The sequence below is a fragment of the Microchirus variegatus genome (genome assembly GCF_963457635.1).
Source record: "Microchirus variegatus genome assembly, chromosome: 6".
Taxonomy (NCBI): Eukaryota; Metazoa; Chordata; class Actinopteri; order Pleuronectiformes; family Soleidae; genus Microchirus; species Microchirus variegatus.
The window spans coordinates 8,743,834-8,761,851 of record NC_139807.1 but is presented as its reverse complement, the minus strand read 5'-3'; the positions used below and the strand labels follow the sequence as shown (position 1 = coordinate 8,761,851).

General features: G+C 40.1%; 1 protein-coding gene across 1 annotated transcript in view; it reads left to right on the top strand.

Moving 5' to 3' along the window:
* The window catches only part of fstl5 (follistatin-like 5), a gene marked incomplete at both ends in the record, with an annotated part of 147,297 nt that overhangs the window by 56,613 nt on the left and 72,666 nt on the right, over nucleotides 1-18,018 (top strand). Inside the window, 2 exons of the mRNA XM_083891420.1 lie at nucleotides 7,518-7,714; nucleotides 12,277-12,397. Coding sequence (XP_083747546.1) covers nucleotides 7,518-7,714; nucleotides 12,277-12,397 — 318 coding nt within the window. The remainder of the gene's footprint in view (nucleotides 1-7,517; nucleotides 7,715-12,276; nucleotides 12,398-18,018) is intronic.

The window sequence follows — 18,018 nt, the reverse complement described above, 5'->3', positions numbered from 1 at the left end:
ATGGCCTCGGTGAGCCGTGGACAGGATGGAGATTGCTTGCTTTTTTCCCCTCACTGAGTTCACTGTAGATTCCAGGAATGCATGATTAGCATGTATTTTTAGCTCTCAACAGAAACATGGACAGTGGAAGAACATGAGCGCCAAACTGCATGTTCCAGGGCAGTTTCTGAACATGTTGAGTCACACAGAAGGTTCACAATGTAATGGGTGTCAGGCAGCTGAATTTTCATGGATGCAGAAGTTGTTTTCTGTTGCTTGGCACCATCAGCAGCTGTGGGTCCATGATGGTGCACAGTGGTTCTCTCTTCAGCTGCGTAGGAAGCAGGGGTACACTGCATTATTCCAAAATGCTGGCCAGTATAAATAAATTCAGTGATATGATTATTGATAATGTGATAATTATTTGCTCCTGAGTGAGAGTTGAAGAAACCAGTTAATTGTGGTTTTAAACTTGCCTACTACAGCCCTGCCACATCTAAACCCCAACTCTATTTTATCTGTAAATAAAAAAAGCGTTTTGTTAACCTTCATGCTTCATGTAACTTGCTCATCACCATCACAGAGTGTACCAGTGTTTCCCTGTGGATGAGTGCTATCATACTCAGGAGAATGCCATTATGTTCTGGTTTACATGGAGAGTTCTGTTGTTACTCTTCTGGGACGTTTTTCCCAGTTTATTTGTGGACATTCATGTGTATGTACAGTATATAATAATAATTTAATTACCAAACAAACAAAGAAGAAAAAGTTACTTTTGCAGTGAACATAGACACACATTAATGCAAAGAGAAAGTGAACACATGTTTTTGTTTTACATTAGCAGAGCATTCATCTCCACAAATGTCTCTTTACAAATCACAGGAGCACTTATGCTTTCAAATGGCACCGTTTTGAAATGTAGATGTTGTATTACTGTTGCTGTTAAAATACTCTTCATATTGTCGTTTTTATAAGTCCATTTGGCACCGTTTACTTACTTATAATAAATGGTATCTTTTAGATCAAGGACCGTAAATCAGAACAAACGGTAAGTGTCTGAATGTTTGTATTCATAATGCTTTTTTAAACAAGTGGGTGACAGTTATAAAGCTACGTGCAGACAAAGCATTGTATGCCTCCTAAAAGGAGTAGCCATTACATGAACTTTTTGGGGGTCACTGTGATGAAATGCTTTGGTGAAGAGGCTGCATTGCTGAATTGATTAATTGACGCTGCAATCATTTTGGTAAGAAAAAGCACAAAGAATGTACTGAAATTTCTTGAATATCTAAACTTTTGGGATTGACCTTGATGACTTTTTTTCACCATGAACATTCTTTTCAAAAAAAGGCCTTTGGTCTCTGCAAATAATCCCTGGCTCTTTCAGATATATTACAGTGGTTCATGTTCAGCTCTGAGCCTCTTTCTGGCTCAATCTTTCTTTCTTTCTGCTGGGTTTTGTTTCATCTTCCACTAAAACTTTTTATTTTATCTGTGTTTTGTTGGGACAAAAATACATGGATACTCGTAGCACCCAAATAGCAATAATAGTTACCGTGAGATAAAATTCAGTGACCTACTACAACATAATTGCGATTTATGTTACGGTCAAAGGCTAACAACGGTGGAATGCCACAAGTAAAGTATGTTAGTAATTAAAGTGCATCATGGGCACTTAGATGACAATGGCTGTGACATTATTTGACTCTTAGCTTTGAATTTTAACAGCATTACTCTGCACATAGTGACCGACCTGCAGCTGCTTTGCTTCTCTGACAAATGGTAATTATTGAATCAATCATTTGCCTCTCTCTGTATAGTACATATATGACAATTTTTGCTGATATGCATTCCCATTAATCTCAGCACTTTATACAACCACATTATGCCAACCAAACATTTCAAAGCATTTAAAAGATAAATGGCGCTGGCCTTTCATGGTGGCATATGGATAGCTGCTTGCACATAAGAAACCTGAGTGATTTGTCACAAAGAGGTTTATTGAGCATTCAAAAGGAAACGGGAAACACAACTACTTCCTACTACCCTTCATGTGCCATAAACAAGCAGTGATACAAACTCTAACACCACCTCCTGTGGAAATACCTGTACATTTTGCCTAAAAGCCACTTTGGCAGATAACGGTCTCTCTTTCAAACTTTTTATCTGTTTCAAAATTTCACATGGCTAAAAGGATTGTGACACGTTGGGTTTAAAAGCATCAGTGAGTGAATAAAAAACTTTTAGAGCCCGACTCCACACTGACCCAATTCAGTTACAGCAGCAGCAGCTTCCCACAGAACCTATTGGCGCTGGTGGGAAGTGTCATGTTTTACCCATGAATACTGCTGGAAAAAGTATCATTATACTGAAATGTTCAAGTGGGAGTCTCACAGTTGATGGTTCTATTACTGACAACTAGGGCTGTCACTTCAAATGTAGGGTGTAAAGTTCATGTTGGAGCTGACCAGAAAATGCAAACCGTCATGTCGACCATTTAAAGTAGTTGCCCTCAGGATCCACCAGAGAGCGCTTGTAGGGTTCCATACCATATTATATAACAGTAACAGTAACTGCACAAGAGGGACCTGAACAAACTGCTTTGATAGCTTGGAGATGCAAACCTACATGAGGAAGACTGAGGAGCATGATATCATCCACAGAGAATAATGTAAATAAAAAGAAAGCTGGACTTGATCCTGATCAGTTTGGATGATCAAATAATCTTAGAAATTAAGTTGAGCAGTTTGACTTGATGTAAGTTGTTGGAGCATTCTCCTGTTGTCAGTGAGTTCCAGTTCAGGGGCTGTTGTATGTTATGAGTTCTCTGACTAGCAGCACTGTTAATAAAGCATGTTCAGATTTATTCATAGGTACCATTTGTCATTACAATGTGTTCAAGGTTGATTTCCCTTTGTCTTTTTAAGTGACAGCCCTATTAACTACTGTCAGCTCTCCTTGGATGGTGTGTACTTGGCTTGTAATTGGTGCAAGTTGTAAACAAGTACTGTGTTGTCATTAGTATGTGATATAAATGAACACACTTGAGATGATTACAAAATAAAAATAAATATGATTACACGGGGGGGGGAGACAGATTTGGTATATTTGACATGTGGTAATGAAGCTGTGGCAACTCAGAGAACAGAAAAAGAAAACAGTCAAAAGTTGGATGAAGCTCATCAAACCAATGCCAAATCCAACTGCAATCATTTGACTTGAGGTTGTAAATGCGTAAAGATTGAAAGAGTGAAGCTTGTATGAAGGTCAGGGTGTTTGTTTTGGAAGTGTGGAGAAAACATTTCTTTTTTTTAAATTCATCCAAAAACCACTCTCTTCAATCAAGTGTGCACAAAAAAGTACTTAAGAAATGTTTACTGACAGACTTCTAAGTTAAATGTGAACACTTTGAGGGTTTAGGTATTTTGGATACTGATAAAATCCCAACATGGAATGGTTCTACTCCATATAATTCTTGTCAGTGCAGTGATGATGGCACCACAAAGTCGACACCAAGGCCTCAACCATTCTCCATCACCGTTCTGTATTTCCATTACAGTTAAGTGGTTGTGAGATGGGTTTTGTAAATGTACCTTAACACAGCATTTCCCTTTTTTCGGCCCCTCCATAAAACAGGATATTCATCTGACTTTTTTTTTTTTGTGAACAATTTTTTTATTTAATTTATGTTCATTATAGTGTTGACAAAAAAGAAGGTGCAGCCATCTATGCACATATACGTACACATGTAAACCTATACATACACACAGATAAATACATGTGTGATGGTTTATGAAGAAAAGAAAAAGAAGAGAAAAAAAAAAGAATTTAGGATATAGTCTATTACGAGGCATATGTTCCGGTGCACATGTATATGCACACACTCTCTCATATACAGACACACAGCATATACCTACTGTTACGCTCACTCACACATAATATTTATGCATGCACCTCCCATAGCCTGTCAACAGTAATGAACAAAAAAGAAAAACAAACAAAAAAAGACTCAGTTTTGGGCTTCTTCACTGACAATTTGAATGAATAATGTTTACAGTGCCGACATAAACGTATAAAAAGGCACAACTGATGTCACGACTATATTTGCTTTTGCTAGCTGTGTGATCAGCCAAACAATTATTCTCGATTCATCATACTGTGTTTGTGACACAGTATGACAATTGGCCAGTGGACCTTTTGTTCAACTAAACTGATTGGATTATTTTAAAATGCAGCAGATTTCTGTGGACTGTTTTGACTGTGGCATTTGTGGCCTCCCTGGCGTCATCAAACCACGTCTTTTATTTCTGTTTTGATTAAGAGAGAGAAATCGAGACCCCCTAACTCGAAATGACACACTATGTGTTTAATACAAAAAGATTATAGGAGCCATTAGGGCTTTCACTTTTTCTTTTTGGGCTGTCTCAGAGCACCCTCCATTTGACCATGCAGTAATTACTTCGGACAGTGCTGCTGCGCTTCTGGTTTATTCTGTCTCCCTCAAGTTCGAACAGATAATATGAATTTTGAATAAAAAGTGACAGCACTACAGTAGTGGCCATTGTCTAATTATTGCTGAATTTCCTCTGTAGCCATGTTTTTTGGACACTTACGCGGAGCGTGGCGTGGAGACTGTGTCTAAGTTTGTGTGTGCTCTTTGCAATTTGTGTGTGTATGTGTGCATGCATGTGACAGAGCATGTTCCTTTGACGTTGCTGACCTTCATATCCCCCGGGTAGGCCAGCAGCCATTTATCTTTTATTCATTTTGCCATTTGTGGCCAAGGCAGCCTCTCTGCCACTGACGCTTGTCAAAACAGCCCTGGTCCCATGATATGCAGCCGGCTGCAGCCTCAGTGGCCTGCAAGCTCACAGCTAATGCAGCGTTCAAGCAATTAATTAAACCTCTACACTTACGAATTCACAAGTCACTCTCGCAGTGTCAACAGCCAAAACTCCAGTAGATCTTCCACTTGGTTTGTTCTCTGCAGTGGCTGTGTTGAATAAACTTAGCAGCCACCACTGTTGTTGTTGTTCACACCCTGCTGGCTGTTCCAAGCTTCAGACTGAGCGTTAAGCTCCAACATCTGCCAACAAGTCAGTTCATCTCTCACAGACAGGTGAAGGTGCAAAAACAACCAGACGCATTGTTCCATGTTTCCTCACTCGTGTTTAATTCTCTCCATCTGGCAATGTAAGGATTCAATAATTCAGTTCTCCATTAGAAAACAAAGCACAGTGAGAGGGGGGGATTTCTGATGTGGGTTACATTAGCACGCCGAGGAAACAACAGAGATCTTCTTAAAACAAACCATATGTCTCGCTAAAAGCATGGGGGACATTTTCTTAACCATTTAAGCATTACTTGTGAATTGATTAGCTGTTGAGATTCAGATTAAAATGAAAGTTGTCGCAAAACTGGACAAGGAGGACTACAAAGAAGGTTTATGGATGTTGTTGAGGAGGACATGACAGTTGGTGCAACAGAAGATGATACAAGAGATCGGCCAAGATCGAGGCAGATGGTCCTCTCTGGCGATCCCTAAAGGGGAAAACCTAGTAAAATACTGGATATATCACTTTTTAGCCAAAACCTACACAGAAATATGATTCTTTTGCCCATATCACCCAGTAAATACAACCAAACCTGCGTCCAATTCCACAGAAGTAGCTTGACTTTAACACTTACCGCTCATTTGATATGAACACACGATGATATATTGAAGAATATACCCATTAATTATCTCCTTTTTGCCATGGGGTTACTTTTAAACGGAGCCTAAACATTTGAAAATGAGGATTCAATTATCATCACAAAACCTGCAGCGCCGCACACATGGACCTGTCACGGTCAGGAGAAATCCAGCTGCTTCATTCCCCTATTGTCCAATAAAACATCCATAAAGGTTTTAGCTCCTTTAACAGGCAGACTCCAGCATCATTTTCTGCTTTAGCTATGTGCGCTCCTGCAGCCCTCGGGCAGGAGCCCCTCTGAAGAGTAAAACTGCATACATGTTCAGCAACAAACACACAATTTGACCTTTATTCACAGGCCAGGACTAACTCAGTTCTCAGCAGACTGCTCTCTGCTGGTTTGTATTCAAAAACAGCAACATATCCACATACTGTGAGTTACTCTGGTTAACTGCAAGACCACAGGACCGAAGATGGTACACATGTCCAACTAGTTATTTAACCATATAAACAGTTAACCGGTTGATGATGAATATTCAGGTATTTTCTCTCGTATACTCTTCATATCTGAATGAGCAGGAACACATGAAATATAAATATAGCTCCACAGATGCCTCTGGTTTTTATAAAATTGGAGCTAAATATTTGAAAAGGTCGACCCTTCTCGTTCTCTGGGAGTTTATGAGATGAAAATGACTTCAGCTGTGCGAGAAGTGTCAGGAGAATTTCTACCCTCTTGAATCTAAATAGTGGTTATTTCAGGGATAACACGAAGCATCTTGTGTAAATACTTGATTGATGCTCCAGCTGTTTCAATAAGGACATACTAGGAGAAATTCACAAGAACAAACAAATGAGATCCTGCGTGTCTGGAAATGACATGCCACTGGTTGCTGGGATCGCTCTGATTCTGCTTAAACTAGTCATCAGCTCTCAGCACGCGTCAACTTCTATTGAGTGCAGATCTCATTATCACACTCACTTAATCATTCTCGCCTGATCATCCAGAGAAAAGTTCATTTGTCTCGCAGCAGCTATTCTCCCCCCACGAAGGTGATGACACTGATGTCACAATCCTCCCCGAGGATTTGCAAAGCATCTCTGTGCACAACAAAGTTTTCCTCATGGGCTGAATGACATCAGCTAATACCACTGTTATTAGAGGAGGAAAAACACTTCCCGGTTTAACAACGTGAATTTGACATGACAAGTTTCAACCTCTATTTCTAGTCATTATTTTCCCTTTACCTCTGACTCTCTCCTGCAGAATCTTTCATGTAGAGGACTTCTTTGATCTCGAACCTTTGTTGGTGGATTGTAAATACAACATCACCATGTTTTTTTTTCCTTCTGTTGCTGTCAGGGTGTTAGCTCTTGACACTCGTGTGATGAATTTGTTCATCAGGTTCTTTGTGAAGATGGTGCTGCTGCTTCCCTAATTTAGTGGCGTTGAAAATGCTGCACAAATGCGTCTGCCTCTGCTTCCCTTTGGGGAAAAAAAAAAAAAAATCCTGTTATTGTGATGCACAATAACAGTCGAGCCCCACTCACAGATTTGGGTTTTGCTGAATAGAAACTGCAGCTCATTGTTTAATAATATGAGTCTTTAGGGTTACTCTGCTTCTCCCAGGTACTAATTGGCTCAGATTTTTTTTAAATGATATCCATTTTAATCATGGCCCATTTTCAGCAAATGGGTGTCTTTTTTTGGCCTGAAAACATTTTAATGATATTTTTAGTAACTCAAGCAAAACAAAAACATATTTTCCTTACAGCTCTTACACTAGCGATTATGTGTCTCCTCCCCCCTAACCAGAATTCTTCTTTATTTTTCTTTTATTTCAGATGATAGCTGCAGACTGAGCGAATACCGTCGGCTGAAAACCAAGACTCTGGATCTGCACGACAAACGCTACATGGGGTCTCGCATACACGGCGCCCACAAGGACAACATGGCTGCCAGGAAGCAACTGGTTGATATGATGTTCAAGCGCTTTGATGCAGATAATAACGGTCAGATAGATTCCAGCGAGCTCTCACAGGTGAGCATATATTTTTTACACTTCATTGAGTCACTTTCTGACATGACGGTGAATGCAACAGCCTTCGACTTCAGCTAGCACTGATCCCTTTAAAGTATTTTTTCAGCAGGAGCCAAAACGTTAACAGCATTTTCCCTGTTAAGGGACAAAACAACATTTACATAAAAAAAAAATAACCAAAAAGAGGACCATAAACACCCCATGTGCTCTGGTGTTCAAAATGGTAACTTTGATGTCTGTCTTACTTGTGTCCATTTTACACTCCTTACCCTTCCCTCTGGTAGCTGTGTGAAAAAAGCAATGTGGTTCAAAGGAGCTGCGTGCTCATGGGAGGCTGCAGCCTTTGACCAGTGCTGCCATGAGGGCTGGTTGTAAAAGAAGCTTTTTTTTGTGGCTGCCATGAGGAGGGAAGATATTCTGTGCATGACAATAAAACCTCCCAGAACCTGAGGCCTGACTTAATATAAAAAAGTATTTGAATAATTGAGTGTAAGCAGCCTGGAGCATTTTTCCAACACCATGACACCAAGTGCTGTTCTTAGGTCAATTTCCCGCTGATAGAATAGGATATACGCTGTGTTCAGGGGGCACCTTGGTTAGCTTTGTCAGTATCCTCTGCCTCAATGTGGAGGGGCCCCATTACATTAATATGAATAAATCTTTCAATTCAGAGTTTGAAACATCTGAGTATTGCCTCAGAAAGTGTTTTTTTTTTGTCTTTTCTTCATATTATTTACATATTTTTACATGTTTACGCATCCACTGTGCCAGCATGAGAGAAACTGATGCTTCAACATGCCCTTCAACCGCCCAGATATTACTCCTGACACATTTTCAGATCTTCTTAGTGTTGTGTTTATTCTATTGCAGGCAAAGCTGTAGAACCTCACATTTCCCCCAGGCGTTTGAATGACTAGGGTCAGGTTTGAATTTTCTTGGTTATGCTTCTGATTCTACTCATCGATTTTATATTCCAGAGTGCCCCTAAAAGGGTCAAATATAGAAAAAACAGTTGTAGTCAAGATAAAAAGAAAACATTTTTTTTGAGTGGTAACTAAATTGAGGAAAATTGAAATATCAGCCTGTGTGATGTTTGTGTGTTTACAGGCCAAGCACTGTCGGTGGCCTTGAGGGTAGTAAGGTGTGTAATTCTGGTAAATTATGTATTCTAGAGTGTTGTTGTTCACTACAACCCGTACTGCAAATGCAAAACAACGTGTACTGTATGCTCGTGTGCTTCATGTCAATCATCGCTATTCACCACAGTTGGCTGCAGATTTAAGGATGGGTATACTTAATTTTTGTTTCTGTACAGCAGCGATGCCTGGGCTGTTTGTTTCCACTGACAGGCTAAGTTAATACGGCACCATTGGCTCTGTTGCGATGCGGTTCAGAGCCAAAAAAGAATCGTTCCCAGAACAGCAGAGAAAGCCCTCATGCTCGAGGTCGGGGAGGCCTGTATGCGCAACCACCTCCAGCAGTGATGCAGCAGCTTAGGGTTCAGCAGAATGAAGGTGGATTATGGTGAACTGTGAGGTCTAGGTGCAATGTGGCAGAGGGAGCAGTGAGCCATCAGTGCTGGACCACACTTATTGCCATTTGCTGTCAATGTTTTAGCACAACCAGGCTTTTGAGTCATCCATTTTCTCATGGATACTAGGTTCACTTCTAAATCACTTCTAAACTAGTGACAGGACACAAGCCTATGCGGAAAGTAAGAGCATCTAAACTGAGACTTGTTGGGTGTTTCCTCGGTAGGCTTTTGCGAATGGCAAGTTTCGTGTGATGTCAGCAAAAAAAAGAGAAGAACAAGAACAATCTGCTGGTGGCTATCACGAGTTTCAACTGAATCAAAGGGTATATTTTCAGCATGCATGACTACAGTAATTCATGGCTTTTACTTACACATAGCTCTGTAAGAAGTTTCTAATTTTATCTTTTTATGTCCCCTGAATTTCTTTGCTTTATGGCTGCATCGTACTCATCTGATAAATCACTTCATAAAGTAAGGTAGTTAATGGTTTTGACTGTGCCTTTACATGAAGGTGCCTGGATGTAAATGAAGAATCAGCACGGTGGCTTTAGATGTCAGCAGTGTTTCCAAACAGATGAGCTTTTTTTTTTTTTTTTTTGTTAGCTCATCAGAGGTAATATACATCCATACTACCACAGCTGGAAATGTATAATGTAACCAGAGAGCAGATTTAATTATTTCAACAGAAACACCCCCAATTTGTATTTCTTCCAACCTCACCAACACTGACATGGTATTCCAAGATGGCAACCACTTTTTTTACTATCATTTACACAAAAGTAGTGTTCCTTTTTACAGTAATACTGTATGTATAGTGTCATTATCGACTATTGCCAACAGTCAATAAAAAAATAAAGGATAATCGATTGTTGTGGTTGTAAGGTGGCATATTCTATCTCACTGAATAACTTCTGTCACCCTCTTACCCTCTTGTATAAGTAGGAAAACCTAAAATAGTGTCCTTCAGTTTCACTTTTTTTGTCTAAATGTGATATTGAATCTCATTCACAGTTACATTGAACAATCGACATGTTTTTAATTTAGCTTTTTTTGACAAAAGAATCAAAGTGGGGGGAAAAAGAGACAAATGCAAATGTACTTTTAATATGAAAAGCCCTCAAAAGTTCTCTGCACAAGCAAAGCACTCCGTTATCAGCAGTTGAGAGAACAAAACCATTGCTGCTGCCATCGCGCCCTGAAGCGTCCTTTATAATTGGAGCATTCTCTGATCTCATTTGAAATTCTATGTTGAAAATCTCTCATCTTGGCTGCCTTGACTTGCTGGTGTAGTCACATGGAGAGAGGCACAGGGAGCAGTTGTCACTGACCTTTTAGACTTGTGTGCCCTTTTTGAAATGGCAAATCAAAACTTACTTTTTCCCACATGTATGGCTCTTATTTATCATTTTGTGCGGAGGACAGAATGCTAACAACTATAGCAGATAACTAAATAAAGGTAGAGACAGATTGTGACATGGATCACCTCTTACTCTCATCACCTACAGTATTGTGAAAGTCTAAGGCCAACACTAACTTTGTTGTCAAATACTCTGATCTTTGATATGTTTTGTTGTTGAAATTCTCTGCTGCTGGTGAAGAATGAAATGGAGAACTTTTGCCGGCCGATAAGTTTTTATTTTTGTTGCAAGGAAAAGGTCAATCTTCACAGGAGTGATCCTAGCTGGAGATAGACACAAAGCAAAGTGAGCCCTCCACATTTATACCTGAGCAACTCCCCTTTTGAATTCCTCCAATAGACAAAGAGTCTGCCATTCCAGGCGGTGCTTTCACGCCTCTTTGGAGGTATCAGGGAGCCGACTCCCTACGGATGTTGTAGGAAGGTGTCAGTTCAGGCTAGATACAATACATAATATACAATACACTATACACAAAGGACCTGGTGTTCCGTGTTCAGCAGGTATAGGGTGATGGGCAGTTGTAGCTCTAAAAGGCAGAGTAGTTTAATTTACCATTACATCAGCAGTCATTTTGACATGATCATGACCTGTGACACTAAGGATTAGGATTCAACTCGACTTGAACTACTTGAACTCAACTCAAGAGAGCCAGAATCCTGCTTTTGTCGACATAGAAGCAGAGGTACAAGCTGTTGTATTTGAATAAAGATATTTATATACAGCCATTATAGTGTTGCTATAACAACAAGTAATGTATGTCTACACATACAGTATAACCTTAACAAGAAAGAACATGCTTTTAGTTTACAGCTGCTAATTAGTTTCCCTTTCTTCGTGGTACTATAGCTCATATAAAAGCAAGAAAAGGTTTTTGAAAGATTTGAAAATGTATTTTGTTCTGCAGCTTGAAAAAAGGAATGAATGGAGTTAAGAAAAAACTTAACTTTAACATCAGATGATGAAAGATATAAAAGATACAAGCAAGCCATCAGCCATTTGTCTACTGTAGTATTTCAGGTGTAGACTAAAGAGATGCCATCACAGGTGACTTTGTATATTTAAATTTTGGAGAAGGGAAGTGCATTGATCCGATGGATGAGGTGTGTTGTGTAAAGCCGTCCCTCATGATCAGTGTTCTGACAGCTGATCTAGTATGATGGATGTTTTTCTGCCAGCACCAGGCAGCGGGTGGCGAACAGGATCATGCGTTAACATGAAGATGAGAGGATGAAGATTAGATCTGCACAGTGTTTGTGGGGCCTCATTCCAGAGGGAATTATTCCACATTTTGCTCTTTTGTTTTTAAAAAACTGTATTTGGGACATTTGTTTTACTTTTTGAGCAATCTAGAGATTTTGGTAAGAATCTAACCACTGAAAAATATAAAGCTTTCAAGAAATCAGTTTCTCTGATAATAGGGAAAAATGTAAATCAAAAGAATCTACATTTCAAGTTTTTGTGGCCTTGCATGGTCCAAAAATCCTGTTTACTTTCACACATCAGTGGCGTTTAAAGGTACTTTCCAGGGTGCAGGCTTGATGATGAGGAAAGAGGAGTTAAAGACACTGTCAACCTTCTGTAACAAAACATCAATGCTTTTCTCACTGAAGGTAATCAAGCAAGAAGGTCTGTCCAAGGATTTCTCTGAGTGCACGCTGTTTGACCTGCTGAAGTACAGTGATGTCAACGATGATGAGCACTTGACAAAGGAGGAGTTTTACACAGCTTTTGGTGAGTACAATGCAACACAAGTATTTTATGATAAAAAAGATATATTTCTATTTCTTTCTGTAAAAAGTCAATATTTTTTTATCTGCTTGAGTGTTTTATTGTGTTGAATTATGTTGTTTACATAATCTTAATGAATAAACATTAATACAGACGTGTCTGCATTACCTGTCACCAATTTGCCATAATTTATCCAAATAGAATGTTCAATGTTTGTGTGCGACCTGTGACAGAAAAGGAAACTTGAAACCATAGTAACAACAACAACTGTGGCAGAAATCGGAAAACATAATTAACATATATTTTCTTAAGCCTTGAATTCTCTTCTCGTCTTCTTGGTGCTTTCATGTTAACGGCATAAATACAAGCTGTCTGTGCACCATTAAAAACAGAAGGTTTTATAATTAAATTTTAAGTGTGATCTTAAAAATCTGAGCTGCAACTGACTTGTTCTTAACATCTGAACTGACAGTCTGTTGCATTTGTATCTCTATCACCTGCTGGAACCATGGGCCATGTTTCAAAGTTCTTATGATGATAATGATACGTTTGGAATAGAGGACCTAGAACCAGAAGTTCCTGAAGCCCTGAAGGTTTGAAAACATACAGTTCAGCCACTGCTGAGAACGATGTGTTGTATTGTGATCTCGGGCTCATCGTGATGTCTGAAAAAACCCGCTCTCGTTACGTAACCAGCATTACTCCTGAACAGCGGATCCTCCTCGTCCAGGCACATCCCATTGCGTACATTGTACCGCAGAAGAAGAACAACGTCCATTGTGGAGGTTTTTCACTTGCAACAGTGTCTCCTGATTCTGGGTCCAACTCTGGGTCAAAGGCGTAAAGGGGCTGCGGCGGGGAGTTGTGACAAAGCTATTTTTAAACATTGTTAAAACAATGTTTTGATAATTAGTAGCAGTGCATCCACCGCTCCAGAGGGTGAGCTGCGGGTTCTGAGAGCTGGTGTGCTGAATGCGTCACTTCCAGGTATTGGCCAATCACAAGCCAGTTGGGAAAGCTCTCGTTGGCTGGCCAATCCCAACACAGTCTGTCGTCTGAGGGTGAGATTTCAGTCTGAAACATCGCGGCTGAGGAGAGCTTCAGCGAGGAAAGATTTCTGTCTGCTTATTTTCAGCAACAAGGAGGTTTTTTTTTACCATAAAAACAAGTTAATGTATGTAAGTAGACCTCCATAACTCACATATATGTGCGATAGGACCACTCTATGGCCACTATAAAACTTGAGGAGCAAAAGGAAGCAGGTCACAATGACTCCTTTCTCCTTCATCGTTAGAAAGCATAATAGTGACAGGTGCTTTAGCCCCCCTTTGTTTCCTCCTCTTGATTTCTTTCATGGTCCTCCACTGTTTGACATTTTCATTCAGCTCAATATCCTCTGACAGAATACCCTCTGACATTTGGCTGGCTTGACACATTTACCAGTGGGAGAGAATTCATAATCGACCTTCATCTCATCAGCTCTTTGTATTTAATGCGTTTCCTTGAACAGGCGATAAAGAAGCCACGAGAGCAAATGGCAAAATGAAAGAGTGTCATCTCGTCTGTTAATCGCCACATCATGTGTGGATATGTGTGTGGGAGCAAACCCCTTCTGGCAAATCGTGACAGGAAATGGACCTCGGCCAAAAGCTCTTTAAGTGTTTCCTTATAGAGTTGTGTTGCTCCTACTCAGATTATTTTTTACTTTTCAACTGTTTTCTAAAAACGTACAAGGGGAAAAAAAAATCATGTACTTCTTTCAAATAAAGTTTTTTTTTTGTCTTTGTCAACAGTTCTGCTTGACTAGAGACTCCATGCACTCTACAGGAGCGCTCGAAGCCATTTCACCTTTGTTCATCTAATACTGAATTTAAATAAGTGTTTTACATACTTGGAGGTCATTGTAGTTCTCAGCAGTTGTCTTCTTTACTTCATTCATCGGGGAAAAAAAAAAACACAAACCCTACTTCACTTTGCCAAATGCTCAGGTGCTTTAAAGATAGGCCCTCGATGTGCCTGTGAGGCAGCCGTGGAAGAAAGGCAAATAACAAGGTCACAGAATCCCCTCCTCTCGACACTAACAGCTGTATTAAACATTTCAATTCATCTAATTTCGGCAGAGCTCGTTCATTCGTGCAACCCAGGGAGATGACACAGTCAGGTTGAAAAGAGCAGATGCATCAGAATCAAACGATGTTTCTTTTTATTTGGCCTCTTTTCTAAACATTATCATCAGTGCTTTTTGTCCCGAGGAAAACAAAAAAAACAATAGACAATAAATCTTATCCAAAGCTGTTTTCACTTCCTGCACCAACTGTAGCCTAAAAACTGGATGATAGATAGACTAAATAAAATGTTCTAAATGATTTGAGACTTGTGAGTTAAATTCCAAAAAACACATTTAATAGCGTCAGTGCTGCAGGCTGCCGATCTTCCTGTGGTAAACATTGGACTGAAGCTCCAGTTAATGAAGTACATTTTTCAGTATTCAGAATGTCAGGTCCAGTCAGATTTCAACACAGGCTGATGGCAGTGATGCTAAACCCAAGTGGACCTCATGACTCATCTTGTTTTCTCAGAATCTCTTTATATTTTGATTGTAAATTTCCCCACTGCGGGACGAATAAAGGACTATCTTATCTTAAAAAGGAAAGCCTGACGTAATATCACCACTATATACCAACCACATCATGACATTTATAAGATTCATCTTTGGAAATTAAAGTGTTTTTGGAAATCCAATACTTGTAATGATTATGTTATGATATGGGCCAATCAATTTTCTGACAGCTTTTTAAATGTTTAGATCGAGTTATAATGCAAGCACACAGGGTATAACACTGTTGGAGTTTCCTCTTTTCACTTTAATTTTTCAACTGGGAGCATGGGCTGCTGACCAGTGCAATCACAGGCGTCTTCAGTAATGCTTCCAGTCATGGCTTTGAACATGTATTACATTAACTTGTGGCAGATGTTACCAGGAGCTGAGCAATGCAGCGGAGTAATACGACACAAGTGGAATTATCAGACTGAGGTCACGGTGCCCGGAGGCAAAAAAATACATTTACAACTGATAGTTTCGCAGTTCATTGCTGACATAATCTGTGAGTGGCAGCTGTAAAAAAAAACTGCGTAAATACTTAAATCGCCGTCGTAAAGTGAGCAGCATCATAAAGTAAATCTGTCGATCCGCTGTGTCCAGAATTATGGCACAGCTTTGAGACTAACAGCATTAAATGCCATCTGACTGCCCATGAAAACTGCACCTGCCTGCGACTCTGCTCATGAGGACCCTGCACACACCTTTGTGGAATATTCAAAGTGTGCCACCATTGTTTATCAGAACAAAAGATAAGACGTTAATGCCGATGCATTATTCATACCTCCGTTGGAAGGAACTGGAAGGGGGGGTTGAGAATCAATTTGCTTCAGCTTGCAGTAAGGAAACTGTCTGGCAGGAGTGATGTCTTTTAATTAGATGATGTTACAGATATGAATGATGTCTGCCACACTCCTGATAGTCAGCGCCTTGTCATCGTTGAATAATTCGGTAAATAACGTCCCGGTGCATCATGGGTAAACAGATAAGGTGTCATCCATCATCGTGTGATAAAGTGTCATCAACTTTCGGTAGACGTGTCATAGTACATTGTGGTGTTGACTGCCATTAACCACTGCCTGTACAAAAGACAGATGAGACATGGTAAAATAGCCTTGTCACTCAGCGCAAGGGACAACCTTGGATATGTGTGTATTCACTGTACACTAAAAAAGTTTTAAGGATTTTCCTAAAATTGTCTGGAGGGACTATATGTGAAAATGCAAATGAGGCAAAAAGTCAGTCAGGACAGTTTTTCTTGAGTGTTTCCCCTCCAGCTCTGGGCCAAATTTTAAGGGAGAATATCAGAAAAAGCACATCTGAGATTACAGCAGGAAAATCTCCTGAAATGCCACAGCTGGCAAGTGTTCTGCCTCCCGCGTGTTCGACCCCAGTCGCTCCCCACTCAGTGTCTGGGTGTCTGTTGTGAATGTGTTTGAATTCCTGCTGCGTATTCAATATGTGAATTTTCATGTAGAGTTCATGTCGTATAGCACAGAAGTGATACATTACTCAGTGATTCAGTGCCCTTGCAGTAGATGAATTAAGGGAACTGTATTGGTAGTGGCAGATATTGGCTTTAAATTGTTCTCGGATATAGACAAACGCACCACGATCCGCCGATATGACTACATATGAACATAGGAAATTAATATCTACATCTGCTGCGACATGAGTACGAACCTATTGAGTTAACTTCACTACAGAAGAGACTACGGTCATTTTCACATTTAATAGTCTGCTAGACTAGGTACAATTGGAGGTTGCAACATTCAGCCACTCCGAGCTCTCACTCGCAGTGAAACTAACTGAATAACTTTTGAATAACATATTCCCCTCCTCGCCTAAGGCGGCGCCGTATCAGGAATTACTGAAGGAGAAGACGGCACGCACGTATGTTTTGGTTGTGTTTACCATCAATGCCTTGCGTTGTAGCCCGCTTCCTGCATTTGGTTCACTTGAAGCAAACAGAGACCTACGTTTTTAGGTAGACCAGAGTTGGCTTCTTTGATGTGGATCAGAGTTCGGTTGCGTATTCACACCTAACCAGACAAACCGGACTTTCCGAGTAAACAAACTAAGATTTGATTTATAACGGCTGCACCCTAAATGACCTCTGGAGTTGGGTGCAGGGAAAAGAGTATATACATTACATTAGTGTACATACTCTCTATGTACTTTATCCTTTGTGTATTGCAACCTGCAACCATTCTGCATTCATGCTGCATCCAACTCTTTCTTCAGAGCCTCTAGAGTTGGGCACTCTGCTGAGACAAGACAGTTGAAACCACTTTTATGCAGTCGTTGCATAGAGGGAGGCCTGGCATCTGCAGCCCGCCAGCCAACATCTGCAATGAGTGCCAAATAAACTATAAGGGAAAGGTCAAACTCAGTTTGCCACAAAATAATATTACATCCTGAATATTAAAGGGGAGTCAGGAGTCTGGAACAAAATACACCAGTGAGTAAGTTTGTTTCCTGTTACCATATCAAGGCAGTGAAATCTTATCGTTAGGTAGTTTAAGTCGGGTAGCACTTTAAAAATCTGCTAAATGTGAGGCAGATTGTGACTGCACGCTTGGGCCAATGTGCTGTTTAAGCCCTTTTAATATGGCTGTAGAATCACTGGGGGCTTTGTCTGTGCACCATGCAGTTTAAATGTTATTAGTTTGGGTACACCTACTAAATGCATTCTCTAAGCATCCAGACGTGCTGCTTCAGACATCAATGGAAACGAATGTGCAAATACTTGGAAAGAATCCCTTGTCTGAATGCTCCCTCAGGCTACTTTGTTGGCATTAAACCTTTCCCCATACTCTCAGGTCCACACGCAGCAGACTTACAGTGCATCATTCTTTTTAAACACCTGCAAAAGGGCTTATTTCCTCGTCTCTCGTGGGTGTTTTTTTGCCGTTAGATTTATTTATTCAGTACACTTTATTTATTTAGCTGATTCTCAGTAATGGCCTTAATTGCGCTTTTCCATCAAGTAGCACAGTAATGCAGTTTATGCTGCACTGTGGTT